General features: G+C 30.2%; 1 protein-coding gene across 1 annotated transcript in view; it reads left to right on the top strand.

Annotated features, from left to right (window-relative positions):
• The window catches only part of LOC134708401 (tetratricopeptide repeat protein 21B-like), a 52,812-nt gene extending 30,785 nt beyond the window's left edge, over positions 1-22,027 (top strand). The window contains exons 13-39 of the mRNA XM_063568900.1: positions 34-141; positions 763-855; positions 1,376-1,505; positions 1,988-2,073; positions 3,015-3,086; positions 3,806-3,926; positions 5,124-5,230; positions 5,485-5,723; positions 6,477-6,549; positions 7,990-8,100; positions 8,602-8,654; positions 9,092-9,177; positions 9,896-10,022; positions 10,485-10,550; positions 10,986-11,088; positions 11,654-11,764; positions 12,746-12,827; positions 13,401-13,551; positions 14,111-14,272; positions 15,602-15,668; positions 16,654-16,779; positions 17,153-17,266; positions 17,725-17,778; positions 18,521-18,577; positions 19,201-19,321; positions 20,118-20,185; positions 21,303-22,027. Coding sequence (XP_063424970.1) covers positions 34-141; positions 763-855; positions 1,376-1,505; positions 1,988-2,073; positions 3,015-3,086; positions 3,806-3,926; positions 5,124-5,230; positions 5,485-5,723; positions 6,477-6,549; positions 7,990-8,100; positions 8,602-8,654; positions 9,092-9,177; positions 9,896-10,022; positions 10,485-10,550; positions 10,986-11,088; positions 11,654-11,764; positions 12,746-12,827; positions 13,401-13,551; positions 14,111-14,272; positions 15,602-15,668; positions 16,654-16,779; positions 17,153-17,266; positions 17,725-17,778; positions 18,521-18,577; positions 19,201-19,321; positions 20,118-20,185; positions 21,303-21,380 — 2,766 coding nt within the window. The 3' untranslated portion in view covers positions 21,381-22,027. The remainder of the gene's footprint in view (positions 1-33; positions 142-762; positions 856-1,375; positions 1,506-1,987; positions 2,074-3,014; positions 3,087-3,805; positions 3,927-5,123; positions 5,231-5,484; positions 5,724-6,476; positions 6,550-7,989; positions 8,101-8,601; positions 8,655-9,091; positions 9,178-9,895; positions 10,023-10,484; positions 10,551-10,985; positions 11,089-11,653; positions 11,765-12,745; positions 12,828-13,400; positions 13,552-14,110; positions 14,273-15,601; positions 15,669-16,653; positions 16,780-17,152; positions 17,267-17,724; positions 17,779-18,520; positions 18,578-19,200; positions 19,322-20,117; positions 20,186-21,302) is intronic.
• Positions 22,028-23,458: the final 1,431 nt, after the last annotated feature.

Raw genomic sequence — 23,458 nt, forward strand, 5'->3', positions numbered from 1 at the left:
ACCATTATATCATGATGATAACTTTTATTATAGGAACTTGCATATCTGAGTGCAGTTTTAGCAGTAAAGAAAAGTGCTGACCCAGAGAAAGCCACACAGTTACTTAATGAATCTGTAGAACTTCATTTTGCTGGGTTAAAGGTAGGAACTACTTGGGCTTAATCTGAATTATTTCTGATTTTGAAATATACCATTTTGCAGATTTCTTCAAAAGTGTAATAAAAGATGACTGCAAAATATAATGACTCATTTTATACAATATATAATAATGTTACTTCTTTATAAAAGTTATGGAAAGATTAGCAGGGATCCAGGCTACTGAATTATATGATGGATTCCTAAATTTTAGCTGAAAATATCCATAGTGCTTATGTTAATATTTAATATTGTGTCAGTTTGGCCACTAAGATGGAAAATCATTGTCTTTTTCCTGATATTGGTAGAAACAATAGAATGACAGAACCTGTTAAATCATTTTGATTACATCATACATAAACATAAAAAATATGTTCAAATTAGGATTATATTATAAACAAAATTGTGTCCACCCTGTTACAATTTTAGCATAGAGCAGTTGTACAAGTTTTGTATCTTATCATGTAATCTCTTTTAAGGTATAATTACAATGGGAAAGTGTTGTTACCTAATCAGTACACTATTACATTGACCAAGACATCTTTTATTTTTTGGTGATGCTGAGTTGCTGTCTCATTGAAATAGACCCAACATCTTTTATTTTATTCCTTTGTCTTTTTATTTCAGGGATTTCCTCTTGGAACACATTACTACTATCTCCTGAATCCAGATTTTCTAGTACAAATTGTTAAGAATTATCTACAGTTTGCTCCACAAACGGTAAGTTTTCATATTTAACAGACCATATCATTATTGAAGCAGATAACCCATTATATCAGCAGTATGTTAGTAATACATGTAGTCAGTTTCATTGATATTTTTATGCAATTCTTTGTGAAACAAAAAGAATCTGTGAAACACAGAAGCTTAAAAAATATTGATAAAACTGGTTCATGCATCATACCATTGATTTGTTAGATTCTTGATTATTTACAGTGGTCTACCTTCTGAAACATATCAGAGATGTTTCTACCTGAAAAAAACACTGCCTTATGGTACTAAAAAGTAATTATCAAGAAAGTTTTATTTCTTTGCAGCAGAAAATATATTTGTTTTAGTATTTTACTTTGAATTTAGTTCAGTATCTACAAAATTGAAATGCTCTTCAAATCATGTTTCATTGGCATAGGTTAACTTCTAAAAAAAATGTTTGCAAAAAAAATATTTATGAAGTTTTAATGAATTGTTATATTTACGGATGAGTATTGTAATAATAACTTTACCCTGTATTCTATTTTAGCCTGTAGCATCAGGACAGTCTGTCAATCCTGTATTGAAAAAATGTAACCAAGTCTTAGAACCACTGACCAGAGCTGTGCCTGGTCTGCTAGAAGCATTGTATCTTATGGGAAAAATAAAGTTTTTGGCAGGTTTGTAAACATTATAATTTATTCTTTGTGTATTATAAGGGAATGCATCCTCTTTAGCAACAGTGTTCAAATTTCAAACATTCTATGTGAAATAATCCATGAAGTATTTATTCCCTGTTGTATTTATGGTTGAATTGCTTATTTATGAAAAATCGTAACCATTACAAAACAAACAAGTTATACTGAAAATATACGAAAGTCCATACGTTTTATTTCTTATGCATATTGTATAACATCATTAAAAAAAAAAAATTCAAACCAACTTGGAAAACAGCAGATATGACAGAAAAAATGTATTAGTTGCAGATAGCAATGTTTTTGTTTTTTTTATTCCTTAGTGAATCTACTTTCATTTTTTAATTGAAATTAAATTAATGCATTCATTAGCTTAATTCTAATGCATGCTGAATGATTTGAAATATGTTGACTTTGGGCAATAATTGTTATGGCAAGACTTTACTACTTTTGATATCTATTTGTAGGTGATATTGATGCAGCCCAAGGCATGTTAAATCATTGTCTAGAAGTAGATTCTACATATTCTGATGCACACATACTAATGGCACAGGTATGTATCATAATGATGTGAAAATCAGTAGTAGTTAGTCAACACTTGTGTTGTAAAATTTGCAACAAACATGAACTAAAATAAATAAAAAATAACATTTTTCACAGGAGTGTTTTTTTTTAAACTTCACAAATCAAATCCCTGGCAGGCAGGTGAAATTCAATGCATTCTTTTCTCACTATAGCAGATTTAATCCATTGTTGGCATGACACGGGTTATGTTCTTCTCATATATGTTATGATGGTATGATACTAAACCCCTAACGGGAAGGATTGTGCCTGAGGTTCATATGATGAAATCATAATCTTTCAGTCAGTTTAATTGAAGTCTGGAGCTGGCATGTCAGTTAACTGCTAGTAGTCTGTTGTTATTTATGTATTATTGTCATTTTGTTTATTTTCTTTGGTTACATCTGACATCAGACTCGGACTTCTCTTGAACTGAATTTTAATGTGCGTATTGTTATGCGTTTATTTTTCTACATTGGTTAGAGGTATAGGGGGAGGGTTGAGATCTCACAAACATGTTTAACCCCGCCGCATTTTTGTGCCTGTCCCAAGTCAGAAGCCTCTGGCCTTTGTTAGTCTTGTATTATTTTTATATTAGTTTCTTGTGTACAATTTGGAAATTAGTATGGCGTTCATTATCACTGAACTAGTATATATTTGTTTAGGGGCCAGCTGAAGGACGCCTCCGGGTGCGGGAATTTCTCGCTACATTGAAGACCTGTTGGTGACCTTCTGCTGTTGTTTTTTATTTTGGTCGGGTTGTTGTCTCTTTGACACATTCCCCATTTCCATTCTCAATTTTATTTTTTATTACATTTACTATTTGTATGAAAATACCAGGCATAACAATGGCTTATTGTATTTTATGTATAAATAAGAAAGCTATTAAGAACATTAATATAATAGGATATATTGTCTTTATATTTTTTTCAGATACATTTGAATCAGAACAATTTCAAGTTAGCCAACCAGTCACTAGAGGTTGGACTGAGTTATAACTTCCAGGTATGTAGTTCAAAGAACAGGAATATGTTTAAAATAACTGTTTTTGTGAAGCATAAGGGACAGACTTAACACAAAAGAACAGTTGATTTGAAGTCTGGGTAAACTCAAGTATATTTTATGTCCCCTGGAAGTAAAAGTACCTTACATGAACCATGGTGTGTAAAGTGTAAAAATTACTGTAAGGGAAAAAAGTGAAGTTCAAAACTTACATGATGATTACATGCATTGTATACAATATTTAGCAATGTATTTAAAGTAATGATGACAAAATAGAAGAATACAAGTATTGTAATCAAGCTAAAGAACACAGTAGTCCTATAATTATTTCTGTCTTGTAAGATAATTCTTATTATTTATGAATGACTGCGTAGGACATAGTATTTTATGAAACAGCCCTAATAAGATAAGATATAATTTTCTGGAACAGCCCTAATAAGATAAGATATAATTTTCTGGAACAGTCCTAATAAGATAAGATATAATTTTCTGGAACAGCCCGAATAAGATAACAGCCCGAATAAGATAAGATATATTTTCTGGAACAGCCCTAATAAGATAAGATATAATTTCTAAAACAGCCCTAATAAGATAAGATATAATTTTCTGGAACAGCCCTAATAAGATAAGATATTATTGAGGACATAGTATTTTCTGGAACAGCCCTAATAAGATAAGATATATTTTCTGGAACAGCCCAATTAGATAAGATATAATTTCAGATCAAAGACCATCCTTTGTATCATCTTATCAAAGCTAGAATACTGAAGAAACAAGGAGACTTGGCAGAAGCAGTGAAGACTCTACAGTTGGCTATGGTACTTCCTGGGGTTAAAATTACAGGTAAGCTTAAAAGTGAAATTATATCAGTTCTAATTATGAGTAATTATTCCATAGCCCCTTGTTTTGTCCAAATAAAAAAATCTCACTTTGGCTGTTAAATGTGTAAAATTTGACGCTAACCATTCATTGCACTTCATGATGTTTAATTGCAGGTAAACTGGCCACATCCTTGTCTTTGCATCTTTGGCTAGATAGTTTTCTCATCTGTAATCATGCTACATCAGCTTAATTTTAAGGATGTACCTAACACGACAGGGAGATAACTCTGTAAAGTCAGCTGAACATTTTAATTTTGTTGTGTTGTAAAAGAAATATTAAGCTTTTCAATGATCAAAATTGGTGTTTGTCAAATTGTAATATAACCAGTATATTTTTCTGACAAAACAGTTGGTTTAAAAAAAAATAAAATGTTTTTTTGTTTAAGTGTCAAAGAAAATACTTTGACAAAATTTTATGAAAATTAAACGAGCCAAATTTATTTTACAGAAAGTGTTGGGTACCACCTAAAGTGACACTAATTAGGATTGAAATATAGGTTCTAAGACACATTATCGCTATTTTGTGCATTTTTCCTTTGATCTTTTTTTTGTGATAATTTTCATATCATGCTTCTCGCTTGAGATGGAAAAATTATCGCTAGAAACTAAGGAGACCAGGTGGCTTTGCTAACGAAATTGACATGAAATTGACAACGTTGTCATAGGTAAAATAGCGATAACAGATTATAATCAATCATCTCAACTCGATTGCTTTTCTCACTTTCGCTAAACCAGCTCAAGCGAGAAAATCAATCTCCTTGAGAGGATCAAAGATAATCTATAAATGTCTCTGGAAAGGTGAATTATAGCATGTCTCTTCTAAAGTTAAAACTACACATAACTAACAGTTTCTTTTCTTGGGGGTTAGAATTAAGATTATGTGAATTTGCAATTTGAAGAGAAATAATCACACAAATTATTTAGGTTGTCTGTAGGATTCCTATCTCTAATCTGCTTTTCTGTAATTTTTCAAACAGTATTATGTGTTTGTCATCTGCAATGGAATTTTATTTGACACAAGCATTTCAGGTTCAAATGCTTGAAACAATTTTAACCAATATAAAATTGTTGAATAAGGCTATTTCTTGTGATTTATATAATAATATTTAACACATATTGTTGTTGAATAAGGATATTTATTGTTATATTCTTATTGCAGGAAGAACAGCTATGCAGAAGAAAGGCAAAGTACAAGACATAAGTGTAATTGATAGAGTGTCTGTGTTCCTAGAACTTGCAGAGGCTCATAGGTTGTTAGATGAGAAGGTAATTTGGCAGGAATAATTTGTCTGTTCAACATATAAACATCTTAAATTATTGGGCGAAAAGCAACACAGAAGGGCAACATACAAAACATTTTTAAGTAGGGATATTTAGATCTAAAATTCTGGTTGGTTTAAACCTATTTGTTCTGTAAAAGAAAGCATTAACCTTTACAAGGCTTCATGTAGGTTTCATTTGTATTTTTTAAAAGTTATTTGTTTGCAATTGTAGTAAGAAAAACTTGATATACTTTTTAGCATGAAGCTGCTAAAGTGATGCAAGATGCCATCAATGAATTCCAAAATACTCCAGAAGAGGTTAGAATCACCATAGCTAATGCCGAATTATCATTGGCTAGAGGTGATATGGAGATGGCACTGGGCATGCTAAGAAATGTGGCACCTGACCAACCATATTATGTCCAGGCTAGAGAAAAGATGGCTGACATATACCTCCACCACAGGAAAGATAAAAGACTGTATGCTAGCTGTTATAGGTAGGTTGCACAACAATAATGCAACAGTTGTCAGAGTTTGCTTTGAACCTAAAGATAAGATTAAAACCATAATGCTTTTTATACCCCTACCTCATGCAACAAGGTTAGAGAGTTTTCATTTTCGTGTCCATCGATTTGTTATTATTTTGTTGTCAAAAAGGATAGCAACAACAAAATCTGAAATTAGGGATTTTTTAAGGGTGTTTCCATATTGATTATTGTTGTCTGGGGAGTGCCTACAATATTTTCAACTCGTCTTCAAATTTTTATTAAGTTTCCGCTCTTCAAAACCTAAGATTTTATTATTAGAATATCTTTAATGGAGGACCATTTAAATATGAGGGGGACTTGTAGTCAATGTTTATTCTTCTTGCCCTAATTGGGATTTCATTAACTTTGTTAATCAGATCGTCCTCAAATTTTGAAAAAAAAACTTTCCTCTTATCAACTCCTCGTATGAATACATAAATGAAAAACACTTGAAATATGGAACCAATTGGCTATGGGAGACTGCAAAAATATATTGCTATTAATTCTTCATGTATATGGATGTGTGGGGAAGTAGGTGGAATAAGTAAAGGTTATTTCATAAATAATTTTAACTGAAGTTGCCCCTTGAAGATGGTTGAACTGTTAAGATACTAATATACAGAAGAAAATCTCATAAATACATTCAAACTTATTTTCTCTTAAGCACTGATTTAGCCATTAATATTTGTTTATAAATGTTGACTGTTTTTCTTTATTTTCCAGAGAACTTGTAGAAAAGCATCCCAGTACCCAAACATCATTGCTACTTGGGGATGCCTACATGAGTATACAAGAGGTGAGTGCTGTTTGTTTATAGTTTCTTTCTAAAGAAAAATGTTTAAGCAGGAAAAAAATAAAGAATAAATGAATGAGGATTTTCTAAATAAAAAATGTTAAAGGCATGTGAATAAAAGGAGATTTAGGATATATATGTCAAGAGACAACAACCCAATAACAAAAATAACCTAAAAAATCTAGAGGGATACATGCAGTCTTCAACAGTAAGAAAGTGTCTATTAAACATGTCCAGCTCTTAAGGATGTATTCTTCTGACTTTTCAGTCTCATTGAAATCTTGTTCTTGAATTATTTCCAAAACATGTGATAAAAGTGTAAAACATAAATCTGTGAAAAAATTGATTATTTACAATGAATGGTTTTTGAGTAATCCAGTTTTCAAATTTTGCGTCCAATCAAGTCAGTATTTTTAGCCAAAAGTTTGAGAAAATGGGTGAGGGATACAAAAAATGATTTTACAAGAATCATGTACATCCCATATCATTTTGATCTTTTCTAGTTTCTTAGATATGATTATTTTTCAATCATTTATAACCAAAAAGTTGAAATAATATTCATTTTGTTCTTAAAACTGAGAAAAATCACAAAAATAAAAAATAGACATCAAGGTAAATTTTACACAAAAAAGCGTCAAAATATGATACAAGTTTCTTTTATTAACACCTACCTATAGTTTTTGTGAGTAAAAATTATTCAGATTGGTCCACTTCATCTTTAAAGAAAGTATGAAAAAAAGTTAAATTGTGGAACTGTGATTTTTTTCACGATAATAGCCCGAAAATAGGTAAAAAACAATGAAAAATGGGAAAATCATCAAAATTGGGCATTTTCAAAGGGCTGTAGCAAAAAAAGAAGTGCACTACCATATGATTTTTTCTTCACCAATTATTTTGTAACAGTCTTATAAACCCAAAAATCAGGCTCCTCAGAGGTGTACATCCTTAATTGGTCAAAGTCTGTAAAAAAGGTAAATTAGTTAAACATTTTCAAAACTCTACATATAACAAGGAATCTGAAGATATGACGTAAGACAACTGACAAGGAGGTTCCCGACTTAGAACAAGGACACTTGTCGAAGGATTATAGTCTTGAGATCTCAACATTTATGGCATCTTTTTATGCCCCAACTACGATAGTTTTCTAGTCTGTGGGTGAGTCCGTCCGTCTGTTTGTTCATTCGTCTGTCCAGTTTCAGGTTAAAATTTTTGGTCTAGGTAGTTTTTGATGAAGTTGAAGTCCAATCAAACTGAAACTTAGTATATATGTTCCTTATGATATGATCTTTATAATTTTAATGTCTAATTAGAGTTCTAACCATAATTTCACGGTCCACTGAACATAGAAAATGATAGTGCCAGTGGGGCATCCGTGTACTGGAGACACATTCTTGTTTACAGATATATATTATTTGTACAGTATTGTTTGAATTTTTCTTATAGCCTGAAAAAGCAATTGAGGTGTATGAACAAGCCTTGAAGAAAAATCCCAAAGAGTCAACACTGGCTAGCAAGATAGGACAAGCTCTAGTAAAAACACATAATTATGGAAAGGTAATGATACTACAAAGATTATAAATGTTTTACCTTCATTATTTTTTCAACAAAGGCAGTTTGAGTCTAGCTGAATGATACTTCTGAATGCATTTTCCATTCTAGATAGTTCATTCAAATAAAATTTGTAGCAATTTGTTTCTTGATTTCTATGTTATTCAAATGCTTTTACAGAAAAAAAAACACATTCAGTTGTAAGCAATTTCATCTAAATATTCAAATTTTACCATACATTAAAATTGCTGAAGAGAATCAATAATTCATGTGAATCAATAATTCATGTGCTGAGTTCCACATAAGCAATTTTTATTTGAACAAATTTGATTTATTTTATACAGACAGTTTTTTTGCTGTTGTAACATATGACATTCTTGAGTTATGGCCCTTGCTTGTTTTAACACATGCAATAATAAATACTTGAAACCTGTTTTGCTGTATTGATCGCCTCCTCTTCAGTTATTGTTTTCTAAATGTGTAATAGAATTGACATTTCTTTTTCAGGCTATCAACTATTATGAAGCTGCATTAAAAACTGGTGGTCAAAGTTTCTTAAGGTAACTAGTGATATTTTAGTGATACATTGAAAACAGTTCCCTGTTTGTGCCTTACTATAACTTCAAATATTAAGACTAAAACTTTAAATGTGATTACAAGTTGTATTACAAAAACTTCAGACAATGAACTCATATTGTTTTTACTGTGGATTCATTATTTTTCAATAGATACCAATTTTCGTGGATTACGTGGGTACAGTGGAACCACGAATTCAAATATTCGCCGAATTACAAATTTTCTATAGGTTTTGCATGCAGAGATTGACAAAACCATGAAATCAAATATCCACGAAAATGCAAGTTTTCCTCAATCCATGAAAATTGATACCCATGAAAATATTAAAATGAATCCACAGCATACTGTTATTTGATAAATAAAATGCTTTATTGTATTATAATTCAATATTAGTACATATAGTTATTGTCTTTGTTTACAGATATGATCTAGCTGAATTGTTACTGAAACTGAGGCAGTATGATAAAGCAGAGAAAGTCCTGTCTGCAGTACTGGATGAGGAGGGAGGTAGGAAAACTGTCTAGTAGTATTAAAGTAGTTGTAATTTGGGCACATAATAAAGAAATGTGTGTATGCTTCACCTGCAAATTAATAAACAAGGCAAGAGTATTGATAAAAGAAAGGGAAATGTTGTAGCTAATCAGTTGTTTAAACTCATGTTTTGTAGAATAATTCAAATCAAGGAAACATGGGTGTTTTTTTTATTTTCTGGATTCAACATCATATAGGTTCAAAGATTACAATGTACTACACAATGTACTCCCTACATTACCTCTGTCTGTATTAAATCTTTACCACAAAATATAAAACCCTAGAAATAAAAGAATTTTGGAACATCTGGGTGTTGCATTGAAAGGGTTTTATTAGTCATTCAGTAAAAATTTTGTGGAAATGCTTAATTTATAGATTTATAGATTTTGAGAACTTTGTTTGTTTACCAATACAAATAGAATATTTATGACTTCAATTGTGTAAATTTTGCACATACTTTTACACACCATCTTCTTCATGCCTTTAACTATCAAAACACCATAGAACTTGGTCTTCTTTCGTGAAACTCTTTATTTTCTAAATAAATCTTTTTCTAGTGACTCTTTTCAATGTCAAGTTTTGAAAAGTTCCTTTTAAAAGAATAACCACTTCATTGCATGCAGCATTGTCTTTAAAAAAATATGTGTTTATGAGTGATATTCTTTTATGGAAAGTGCTAAATACATGATTACAGGTGCTGATCTGGATACATTGATGGAACATGCTAAGTTAATGGTGCTATTGTCCAAAGTTCATCAAAAGAAAAATAACTTAGAAGCAGCAATGGAGTCTCTTACCAAAGCTAGAGATATGCAAGCCAGGTAACTTTAAATGCATGCATATATTAAAGTCTGTAGCTTTAAAACAAAAGCATATTAGAAATACCCTCTAGTGTATTTATTTTGTTATTTTTACATTTATTTTGTTATTTTTACAGTAGTAATGATATACTTTGAAAGATTAAGGGTATTTTTTCCAGGCCTTTGGGAAGAAAATATACTTTAAATAACATCATTTTTACTAGCTCAAGAGAACAGTCATGTGTAAATATGTGATAACAGTAGCTGTTATAGTAAAAAAGCCTGGTGACAATTAAAAGCACTTCTGCAATTTATATCTAGAAATAATATGAAATGGAGACCAAACATTTTGAAATGGAGACCAAGAAAGTACTTTTACTGTCCTAGGATGACCTGTGAATCAAAGTATGAAATAATTGTATAATTTCTCAAATAGGCCTCACTGGCTTTATAAAATGATATGAATTTTAATTATAATTTCAGAGTATTGAAAAGAGTGCAGCTAGAACAACCAGATGCCATAACTATACAGAAACAGTTAGCAGCTGAGTAGGTTTATTATACATTTTTTAATCTATCAATGTCATTGGGAAGTGGCAACTAAATACATTTGTTCAGTTAAGAGCATTACTCAAAAGTCAAGGATAATACTATAACTGGAGAAATTTAGTTTGAATTTAGATTAGATCTTTATTATTTTAAACTTGTTACCACAAACAAGTGTACTTTGAAAATCAGTAGTGCAAACATTGTTTTATTGTGGTACCAGGCAACTGAACAGTCCTTAATGTCAGCCTCCGAAAGGAACTCCTCTAAAATATGATAGGAGACAAAGCATGACACATATTTATTGTCACATCTCAATGCAGATATATAATATATCTAGTTTACAGCTGCATTTAAAGGAGAGATACATAATACATATTTCTTGAAGGCTTCAGATTTCATTTTATTCAAATCTATATGTTTTTATTTTATTTTCAGTATATGTGTACAGATGGCTAAACATGTTGAAGGACAAAGAGATTATGAAAAAGCTATCAAATTCTACAAAGAGGCCTTAGTTTATAATGAAAATGATAGCAAGGTAAAACATTATATTTTGTTATTGCTAGTTGACAACATATATCAGTTATAAGTATAAGTATTAGATATTTACATCTACATACTTACAATACAAAGGGTATAAGATTCATCATACAGTATTAGCTGTACATTTATATTTGTAAAGGCTTTTACATTTTACGCTAAAAATATACAGGAGTCAGCTGTCTACATCAACTACTTCTTAATGTTTTTGTCTTCAGGTTTTTTTTTAGTTAAAGTTGATGAAAAAAAGTGTGACAAGTTTGGTTTATTTTTAGAATAAGTTGATTTAATTGCTTGGTTTAATTTTCCAATGAGATTTATGAAGTTTGTTCAAAATGTTCACTTCTCTAATGTGTAAGAAGATTAAAAATTAAAAAAGATTGGGACTTATTTCACCAAAAAATTTACCCTCTGTATTAATATAAGTTATAATACCAGTTCCTTATAACTCCTCCCTGATGTAGAAAAAGGTGAGACATATCTGTGTTAACAGTTTATTATATATATTTGTCTGAATTCAGTTGGGTTTTTTCATTTATAACAATTTTGTATTTTGACTACAGGTGATGTTAGAAGTAGCTAATTTATATCTGACAACTGATGATTTGGATGCTTGTCAACATCAGCTTATGACTTTACTGAAGAATGAAAAAGAAAATGATGCTGCCACAATTGTGAGTTCTTAAAACATATGTTTTGATTTTGATAAGGAGTAAGGAAATGTGGGGGAATTTCATTGAAAAGATATCATTAAAAGACGAAAAAAATTGGTCACCTAGTAAAGATTGAAGTAAAGCCTAGCTATACAGATTTAAGAATAATTGTCTTAATTTCTATTTAATGTAGGTTATAACTATTTAAAGGGATAATTTCATAAACAAACTTTTGAATGAGATTAATATTTATGATAAATGATAGAAGGTTACTCCTTCTCTTTAGGCTCTATAGCTATTAAACTGAAATGAATTTAATCTGAACAGATTTTTTTTAATCATAAAGGCATGAATGTTTCAGAAAAAATAGCCTACACATGGCATTAGTCCTCATTGACTTTTCACCCCAAAGCTCACATTGTGATGACATTTTTACCAATCTTAGTAATTTTGCCAAGTATAATGTTAAAAGTAAACGATATATGTTGAAGTAATTTGATCTTTTCTATAGTATTATATTATTATTAATGTCAAAAATGGTCTCATAATTGCCCATTGCCCTATGTTGAAAGAATTATAACTCCACCACAAATCCACATATACATTAATAGATGAGTTGGTTATATTCATTTAAAAATAATTTAATTTTGGATGTAACATGTCTTCTGATTGGCTGACGTTATTTTGTTATCAGCCTATAGACATAATTTAGTCATGTGACTGTGATGTCATCAACATTTTTCATGGTTTTCTATGGAATTTAGAATTAAATTATAAGAAATTACTGTAATATTTTTTCTGTCTATAATGTGGTGCACACAGTTTAATAACGCGCTATGTGCGTTATTCAGTGTGCACCAAATTTTTTATGTTATTTCTTCATAGACAGAAAAAATATCACAGTCATTCCTTAAATAAATGATGAAATTATTGAAAAATTGAAATGTCTGTCTTCCTTGGTTGGAGGTAACTCCGTACTAAACTATGTGTTCTCCATTACAGATGTTGGCTGATCTCATGTTTAGGAAGAATGATTATGATGCAGCAATGTTCCATTTCCAACAGTTACTTCAACTTAAACCAGGTTTGTTAACATTTTGTATTCTAAATTCAAGTTTAAGATGTGAGCCAAGGCTCCATGATGAGGGTTATACTTTGACCTATAAATGTTTACTTTTTACACATTGTGGCTTTGGAGAGTTGTTTCATTGGCACTAATACCACATCCTCTTATTTATGTTGAGCAAAATTACTAAATTACTTATATTTAAATAAAGAATATTGACTACATCTAAAGAAAGTGTTGGGTATACATCAATGAGACAGCATAGTGACAAAACATATTAAAAGAGTTCTACATGGCTTAAACTTTAATTGGAAACCATCATGTTGAGAAGTTTTATAACTCTGTTTCTTGATGAAGGTAAATATTGACTGAGGAGATGTGTTTTATAGCAAATTAAGTGAAAAGAATATTGATTTATGTTTTTGTAATAAGCTATTGTACATTAGTTTATTTTGTATGCCCAGCAGTCATAGAATTTCCTTTTTTTTAACTGAAAAAATAATCCCAGATAGCACTAGATACAACTAAATTTAAGAAGGATGTATGAAAAAAAAATAAACTCTGCAGATGTGATGTTATTTTTAATTGTAGATAATTATGAGGCCTTAGCCAGACTCGTTGATTTGATGAGAAGAAGTGGTAAATTAGAAGAGGTTCCAAAGTTTTTAGAGTTAGCTGAGCATGCCTCGGCTAGATCTGCAATGGAACCAGGCTTTAATTATTGTAAAGGACTTCATGTATGGTGAGTGGTGTTCATAGGAACATTTCTAAAACATAACTCCTTTATCAGTTTGGAAATCATGATATTGAAGGAAATTCATACATATAAAAAGCATTACAAATCATCAAGGAAACAAAATTAAAAGATTTTTCTACATATCACAAGTCGTCATACAAAAACTTATATAACTTACTACAAGAGAACCATTTTTTGTATAAATATAAGTGATTTCCTGAAAATGGTAAAAACAAGAAGGCTGATAATGACTTTTAAAAGATAAACTCTGACATGATAATATTAAGAGTATAAACATATGGTGTGCAGATATAAGAAGATGTGGTATGGTTGCCAATGAGACAACTCTCCATCCAAGTCACAATTTATAAAAGTAAATCATTATAGGTCAAAGTGCGGTCTTTAACACTGAGCCTTGACTCACACTGAACAGCAAGCTATAAAGGTCCTCCAAAAAATTATTAATGTAAAACCATTCAAAAAGTCTAATCTATATTAAGTAGAATTATAGCTTTTTTCAATTTAAAAATTCAAAAATTATGTAAAGATTTCATTTATTCTATAGGTACACAGGTAACCCTACAGAAGCTTTGAAGTTATTTAACAAAGCCAGGAAGGACTCAGACTGGGGTAATCTGTCTACATACAACATGATAGAGATCTGTCTGAATCCCGACAATGAGACTGTTGGAGGAGAAGTGTTTGAATCAGAGGAGGATGGCTCAGTGTAAGTGACAAATCAATCCTATAAATGTGTAAATATCTCAGAAACAATTCATGTCTGGTAAATTTGTTCAATGAATGGATTATAAAGTATGAAGGAAAAACTAGCTAACAGAGTGTCTGAGGTAAAAATGTATTAAAGTTAAGTCATCCCCATGACCTTTACTTAGGGATATTAACATTTACTATTTTGTAAGTTTAAAAGATTGTGCATGTGTTGATTTCTAGCTTTCTACATAGACCCAATGCTTGTATTTGTACCAGTTTCAATTAAAAAAAAACAATTACTAATTTTTATGTGCTACGGTGCACCCCTTGTTCATTTCCTCAAGAAAAAAACTTTGACATAAATAATCAAGAAAATCTACAATAATATTTGTATTAACATTTAGGTAATTTTAATACATTACATACCATTATCTCTATCAATTACAGAGATATTTTGAAAATATGAATCTACATATCATTATTTATCAGTAGATTGTGTCGTCCACCTACAAATCATACATAATTAAAATGGTAACAGTAAACAATAAAGCAGTTCATATGTGAGTCAACTGCAGAAATAAAAACTTAAGTATTTAAACATTTATCATGTTTATCACACAATAAATATATATACTGGTTACCTACTATTGATTTATTCTACTTTGTCAAGAAGTTTAATAAATCTTCAAACATCTTAAATAACACTTTTTTGTCACAATTAGTAGAAAATTTTTAAGGTAAGGATATACTCAAAAACTGTTTATGAATGCTATTGAAAATTAATTGTTACATTTGTTTTGACATTTTTGGATATTTTTACTTATTATTTCTGTTACTGTAAATTCAGAAATTATTGTGTGCATTTATTATTGGGAGTTTGTCATTTTAGACTAAAATTTTCTTTTAATTTTCACCATATTGAGAAAAATCCTGTTTAATTCATATACAAAGCTTCAAATTGTGAGTTTAAACAATAGCGATTATAACCCTGCTGCATTTTTAGCAATAATTTCTGAATTTACATAAGTTTTGTTCACACATTGTCAATATTTATTGGATATAATGGAATTTTATACAACTGTCATACAAGTGAGAGGTTTGTCTAGCTATATAACTATGTTTAATCCACCATATTCCTCTTATAAAGGAAATGCCTGTACCAAGTCTGGAACATGGCAGTTGTTTTCAAATCGTTTAAAATCAAATATCTAGAAAAGGAGAGCTCCTTTTGATCTATCAATATTTTAGCTCTTAAGAAATGCTCTCACGACTAATATAGTATCAATTTTAAATTCTTGATTTCTTTAATTTAGAACATCCTTAAGTCAATGATGATGTATTGTAGATCACAAGATAAAGACAAGTCAGATAGTGAACAAATGGCTGTAAGAACAGCAGAGAAACTTCTAAAGGTATTATTCTATGGATATATATCATGTATATTATGGATTTATTCATTTTTGAAAATATCAATTTCACACACTTTCATCCACATTTTCATAGACATTTAGATTCATGGTTTTGCCAAAATCTGCATACAAGCATAAAGCAAATTTGTACTTCTTTGAACATTAGAATTTGTGGTTTACATTCAACCACGAAAATTGGCATCTCATAAATAAACATGAAATCACATTATTCTTAGAATTGTTTGAATAACATAGATATCTATTGACAGTTCAGGTACTTGTAGTATGACATCCATTATCACTGAACTAGTATACATATGTTCTAAGGGGCCAGCTTAAGGACACCTCCGGATGCAGGAGTTTCTAGCTACATTGAAGACCCATTGGTGGCCTTCAGCTGTTGGTCAGGTTGTTGTTGCTTTGACACATTCCCCATTTCCTTTCTCATTTTTATTTGCAAATATGTGATGCATTGGAATCCAGGAAAAAATACTTTTACAATATTCAGATGTAGAAGCATGGTTTCAATGAAGAAGTGTACAACTAAAACCATTCAATCTTGCAGCTTAACAATTCAGTTTTACTCAAAAGTGTGTCTTATAAAAAGGAAATCTATAGGCAAAATTAGAAAATTTTCTCTGCAGCTGTAATTCAATACCTAAAAATGTGTTCTTGTATAAGATGAACACATCAATAAACTACTTGTATTTTTTAAATGGTTTACCTGTATTTCAAATACTAGTATTGTGGGATAAATAAAAGTTATGGGCTGTTCCATAACAATATATGTTGGTCCTAGGAATAAACTGTGAAATCTCAACTATGAGTAGATGTTAAGTACTGTGAAAATAAAGGTGAATTTCTAATTGCCTCTTTTGGTGATTCCCATTTTAAAGTGCCTTTCTTAATAACATGTGTGCTTTTAGAAACAGCTCTACATCAAAATTTCAGTATTATGTATAATTTTATAATTTGAATGTTATTGTAGGAATTGAAACCAAAGGCTGGTGATATCAGACCAAAGTTGTTAGAAAACATGGCACTGATTGCCACTAAACAGAAGGCAAATATAGAGAAAGCTTTGAATGCCTTCATGGAGATCTCTACTAATGAAGTAAGTTATTTATAATTAGAAGGTTATGTTGACCTCTGGAATTCTCTTCATGATAGTTACAACAGATACCTTATGTCTGTTTACAGATTTTCTAACAAATAAACATGCATATTTTGACGTCTTTTAAAGCCTTTTGATAATTTATAGGGGTTTAAATCAAAATTATGACCAAAGAAAGTTTATAAAGGATTTCCTTACTACTGTCAGAGAAGAAATTTGTTATATTTGTACATGTTTAATTTTGTGAAAATCAAAATCTTGCAGAAATATGTTTCATAAATGGTTTGTCAAATTGAAACTCAAGATTCTTCTATATTTTTTTCATAAAGTAAATCATTTAATTATGAATAAATATATATATATAACTTTTTAGAGAGATCATGTAGGAGCTTTATATGGAATGGCTGCAGCTTATATGGTTCTGAAGCAAACCCCTAGAGCAAGAAATCAACTGAAAAGAGTTGGCAAAAATAACTGGACAATGACTGTAAGTGAAAAAAGACATAAAAACACTGACGAGAGAATAGTATTGGGTTCAGCAGGGCATAATCTTTTTACTACATGCAGTAAACAATTTAGCATTTTTGCATCATCATTTTTATGGGACATGGACATTTTAAAAAAAGGAATATCTGTGATAATGGCAGATAAGGCATATAGAAAGATAATAACTTTAAAAAAACATTAATCGTTTTTAAATATTTTAAAACGAAATATTTTTTCATGTGGAAACCGCAACCACACAATATATTACTGTGATGGTTTTCAACTTGTTAATGTGTTATTGTATTACACAACAAGTTATATCTATGTAACATCATATGTAAGCATCCCTAAATTCAGCAGTGGTTTGATCAATTGTGTATGAACTGAATGGTTTCAAAGTACTCATGTTAAGTAACATCCAAACTAGCTGATACTTGGTAATTTTTATATTTTTTGTAGGATGCAGAAGACTTAGAGAAGAGTTGGTTATTGCTGGCAGACATTTATATACAGGTATACACTATAATAACTGGATTGTCACAGGGACCATTTAGTTACTCTAATGAATTATCTCCCCATAGTTACAATAGTGAGTAATCTCCCTTAGCAATGTTTGAAATGATGATAAGATGTAGTTGAAAAAAGTTATTTAACATTCAGGATGATATAAAATGAAGTCCAATGGCTTGTATAATGTCTTTTTATACCACAAAGGTACTTGCATAGAATGAATATCAGGTGTCCTGTGTAAACATTTAGATTTCATAAGTCACAAAATGAAGCCTTTTGGACAATTGAGCACAGAAAACCTCCAAAAAGTTTATGTTGTGTCAATTTATATTTTGCAATATCTATGTATAAAAAAATCCCAATCAACATTGAGAGCACCCTGTTGATTTTTTGTGTTACATTACAACACCATGAATTGAGATTCCAAAATGCTTAGGAGAATAGAAACTTAAAAAAGTATTTGCATTCAGATGTCATTAAATAACCCTTCCAGCTATAAAACAAACAGTAGGATATTTTGAAACAAATATCAGAAGCAAATATGATATTTAGAAAAACTGATATGCAATCCAATGCATGTGTATATAACTGAAATCTGTCAGGATTTTTTTGCTCGTGATATATATCAAAATTTATATTAACTTTAGAAATAAAAATTATGTCACAGAAAACTGCTGATCTGTTTCAGTGAATGTACCATTTTAATTTTATTCAAGAATAAACTAACTTGACTTTCTATTTTCAGTCAGGGAAATATGATATGGCAACAGAGTTGTTAAAGAGATGTCTACAACACAACAATGTAAGTCTTTTAGGAGAAGGTTAGGTAAAATATAAAGCTTTTCTTTGGCATACTTTTTTTTCTACTTACAATGGTGGTTCCAAAGAGGGTGTAGAGGGCCTACTTTTTTTTTTTTTTTTTTTTTTTATAAAGACTATAAAATGATTAATCAGACATTTTATGTTTTTAGCCTATAAAAGGTCCACTCCGATCAGCAAAAGATTATAATATGCCCCCTTTCAAAAATTATGGATCAGACCCCGACTTATCAATGATGAGATTTGCTTTAGATGTATCTACCATGTTTAATCATAAGGAATATTAGCATAAAATGGAATGAAAATTGAATTTGAGCTTAAGATAGGTAGTTGAATGGACATTGCACTGTTTATATTTGCTCTCTTTCATTTTAAAGAAAAAGCAAAATGGAGTTCAAAGTTACAAGAACAATTGAAATAATCTTAAATCGAGTAAGAGACATAACTTTAACGTTTAGAATAAGAGGTGAATTGAGTATCATGTTTTTATTTCTTTAATTCTTTAAAATGCTAGATAAATGAGCACCAGAATATTTGCTCCATTCTTTAATCCTTACAATAAAATGTTTTCCTTGTCTCTTAATGTTTGTTTATATCTACTTCTAGTCCTGTTGTAAAGCACATGAGTACATGGGATATATAATGGAGAAGGAGCAATCATATAAAGATGCTGCTCAGAATTATGAAGCAGCTTGGAAATATGGAAACAAAAATAATCCTGTTATAGGTAAGTACCGGTATACTGTGAATTCATTATTATTCGTTGGATACCAATTTTCCTGGATTTCGTGGATACACTTAAACCACAAAAATTTTCTTATGCTTTGTATGCAGACATCAGCAAAACCACGAAATTAAATATCCACGAATATGCAAGTTTTCCTTTATCCACGAAAATTGGTACCCATGAAAATAAATGAATCCACAGTAGTAAATTAATAGGACAAAAAAAGTAATTCTGGATGTCTGATTGTGAATAACTTGTGTAGTCAAAATGCTCTCATTTGCGTCTAGCTCATGTTCTATTTGTATTGGGACTCAAATTATACATTTTGGTTAAAAATAGAGGGTGAAAATTGAATAAAGTTACAAAAAGGCACACCAATCTGTGAAACTGATGTGTCTGAAAATGAAACTTGTTTATTATCTGTTTGATAGATACTGCTTGTTTGTCAATGCTTTGAATTTTTCACAAATATTTTAAATAAACTGGATTTTTTTTTGGTCATTTATTTCTCCAATACTACCGAACTGAATAACTTTATATACTGTCACTTGCTGAACAATGATGAATTGTGACATATGTGGGATTTTAAATTAGTCAGACCTACTTTCTGTTTTCTGATACTTTGAATTATGAGTAGGTCTATGCCTATTTAATAATGTGTACCATCGTTTTATTCTCTTTGAAAGCACTTACATATTTTGATCATACATCCAATTTAGATATTAAAAATTTTTTTTTTAAAAAAAACTTCACATTCATTTTTAAAAAAATCATGAAATAATTATTTTTTTTGCAGGTTATAAATTAGGATTTAATTACCTAAAGGCAAAAAGATTTGTAGATGCAATAGATATTTGTCATCATGTAAGTTTAAAATACTGTTAACCAATTTATTATTGCACACAAAGTAAGCATATAAATTGTACACACACACACACACCAAAAAATCATTTTTATTTTGAGTAGTATATACTCTTATAAACCACTGGATTTGTATGTATGTATTTTGCTATTATCATCATAGACTTGTTTTATGACATACAAATATACAAAACTTGTATACAATTACAATATTATTTTTGCTAAGATAGTTGTGTAACAGCAAATCTTTTGCAACACAGAGATTTTACTTCAGGCATCCTTTGCTGTCATCATCCTTTACAGTGGCATGGCAAAATTTAACCAAACTGGCATATATTTTTCTTAATTTTGATCTTCGTGATTCTGATGGTATTTCATTCCAACACAACAGAAAAAAAACATTGTCTGCTTTTTTACTTGGAGATGGAAGGCAACACATGTTTTCCTTTGAAGACTTGCACATTGATTTACAATATATGTGATGTGGATAAAGAAAAAAATCCACTTTACTACTATTACAAATAAAAAAATCCACTTGACTTCTATTACAAATTTAAAAAATCCACTTTACTACTATTACAAATAAAAAAATCCACTTTACTACTATTACAAATTAAAAAATCCACTCTACTACTATTACAAATAAAAAAATCCACTTTACTACTATTACAAATAAAAAAAATCCACTTCACTACTATTACAAATAAAAAAATCCTCTTCACTACTATTACAAATAAAAAAATCCATTTTACTTCTATTACAAATAAAAGAGAGAGATGGTGAATACAAATGATAAAAGGGAGACATGTCTTTTTAAATTTTATTTTTTTCAAACATGTATTGTATGACTCCAGTAATGTTACATCTGGAGTTGAAGTCATAAAACTTTGCTCAGTGCTCAGAGCACAAAAATCATGCTTGAAACTACAAATCCAGCATTTTGATTGGTAGATTTTGGAGAATGAGTACAGAAAACTAACTCCAAAGTTTAATGACCACAAGGCCAGATAATTAAGATTTAGAAGAATATTTTTGAAAAAGTCATATTCAGTTGATGTATGAAAACATATTGACAGAAGTTCTAATTGTTTAAACTATAATTCTTATTTCTCTATTTCAGGTTCTAGGTAATCATCCAAACTATCCAAAGATCAGGAAAGAAATTTTGGACAAATCTAGAGCTAGTCTACGTGTTTAAGGACTGCAATATGACATTATCTCTCTAATTTATTATTTGAAGGGGTTCAGTATTCTGAACATTCAGAGTTTTGATTTAAACTTCAATCTCAAATGTAGAAAAAGAATTTATACTTTCCTGAACTCAGTAAAATATGTCATTGGCGACAAAGAAAAATATTTGAGTTGCTAAATTTTTTATGAAGGGATTATTTTTTCAAAAAAAATAAAAATGAAATAATTATATTGACATTCTGGCATTATTAAACACATTTAGAAATGCAATTACATACCTTATGAATTAGTTTGGTCATGTTTTAGTTTTTTGCTTTAACGAAAAATGAAGACCAGGTTTTCAAAAGAAATACAGAATATAGTGAATAGAATTTACTGTGTTTTGTTTTTTTAAATTGTAAGCTGTCTTTGAATTTGTCTTTTAAAACTTGTTTGTTGATTATCTGTTATGTTATGTCTTATCATAAATATGTGCACTTAATTGAATTGTGGTGTATGTTAATACATTTCTGGAACATTCTTAAAGAGAAAACTACAATTTATAGCATATTGTACTTGTTTATGTGTAAATATCGTGCAAAATAATTTGTGTACAATTGTATTTATATTTATTGTAAAAGCTAAAATGTGATAAATACATTCCGTCCATCTGAATTCTTGAGTCTTCTTGCCATTCATAATTTAATTTTGCTTTCATTGATTCAGTATAGTCTATATAAAGCTCATAAAAAGATTCCAATATTTATATAGTTAGTTTTGGGGTATGTGATTATTGTTAGTTGTATATGTCAGTATAGCAGGGTTAATCTGACTTTCACCTTTCATGTTGTTTTTTGCAGAGCCTGCAACTTTTGTTGCAGAAAGCTCGACATAGTGATAGTGATCCAGGGGCGGCAGCAATGCTAGCTAACTTCTTAAAAGCTTTATATTTTAGAAGATGGAAGACCTGGATGCTTCATATTTTGTATAAAGATGCCTCATGTTAAAAACTTTCTGTCAGTCACATGTCCAATGTCCTTGACCTCATTTTTATGGTTCAGTGACTAATTGAGAAAAAAAGTAAAGATTTTTTGTAATGTTAAATTCTCTCTTATTATATGTAATAGGATAACTGTATTTGGTATGTGCATACCTTGCAAGGCCCTCATGCCCGTCAGACAGTTTTCACTTGACCTGGACCTCATTTCATGAATCAGTGAACAAGGTTAAGTTTTGGTGGTCATGTCCATATCTCAGAAACTATAAGCAATAGGTCTAGTATATTCGGTGTATGGAAGAACTGTAAGGTGTACATGTCCAAATGGCAGGTGTCATTTGACCTTGACCTCATTTTCATGGTTCAGTGGTTATAGTTAAGTTTTTGTATTTCGGTCTGTTTTTAAAGGCAGTGCTTTAAGGCCTGACTTTTAAGTCATGAGGTTCATCTTTTCATACGCAATCCATGCTGGGGGTCTTTTGGCCAGAAATAGATCCGGAAATGTTCGAATTTCTCCTCTTCTTTTTATGGTATGATATGGTTTTTGATTCTTTTATTTACATTGGGGACTAAAGAAACGATCAGTGTGTTTTGTTCGTTTTATCTGAGACTACTATAACACAGAGATTGGTCACTACCGATTTATCGTGTAGTGTGAGTCTCCACCTTTTCAGCTACGTTAATATAACGTAGTTTCGTATTCAATCGTAGTTTCGTATTTATCAGTAGCAGACGACAAATTTCATCACCTAATCACCGAGACTACTAATTGTCTATTTCAGTATCGGATATAATTAAAAATAAATCATAAAAAAAATTGAATTAGAGGGAAAAAGAAAATAAATTATTAATATTTTCGTTTAACTATTCATATCTAGATATTTTTAATCAGTTTATAGTTCGTTAATAAATTTTAATTATGCGGCGAAAATGCAAATGTGATTAATCTTATCCATCTTAAAGTTTGGTACATTGTTTTGCTACAGGTCCGTTAATTGTATCTAATAAACAAGTATTTTACCTGTAAAGACAGGTAGTCTCAATAGCATGGGAGGTGAATTTGTTTCACAGCTGGGTGCCCTCAAGATACACGAGGCTCCGTTAATTGC

This window comes from Mytilus trossulus, chromosome 2 (assembly GCF_036588685.1).
Source record: "Mytilus trossulus isolate FHL-02 chromosome 2, PNRI_Mtr1.1.1.hap1, whole genome shotgun sequence".
Taxonomy (NCBI): Eukaryota; Metazoa; Mollusca; class Bivalvia; order Mytilida; family Mytilidae; genus Mytilus; species Mytilus trossulus.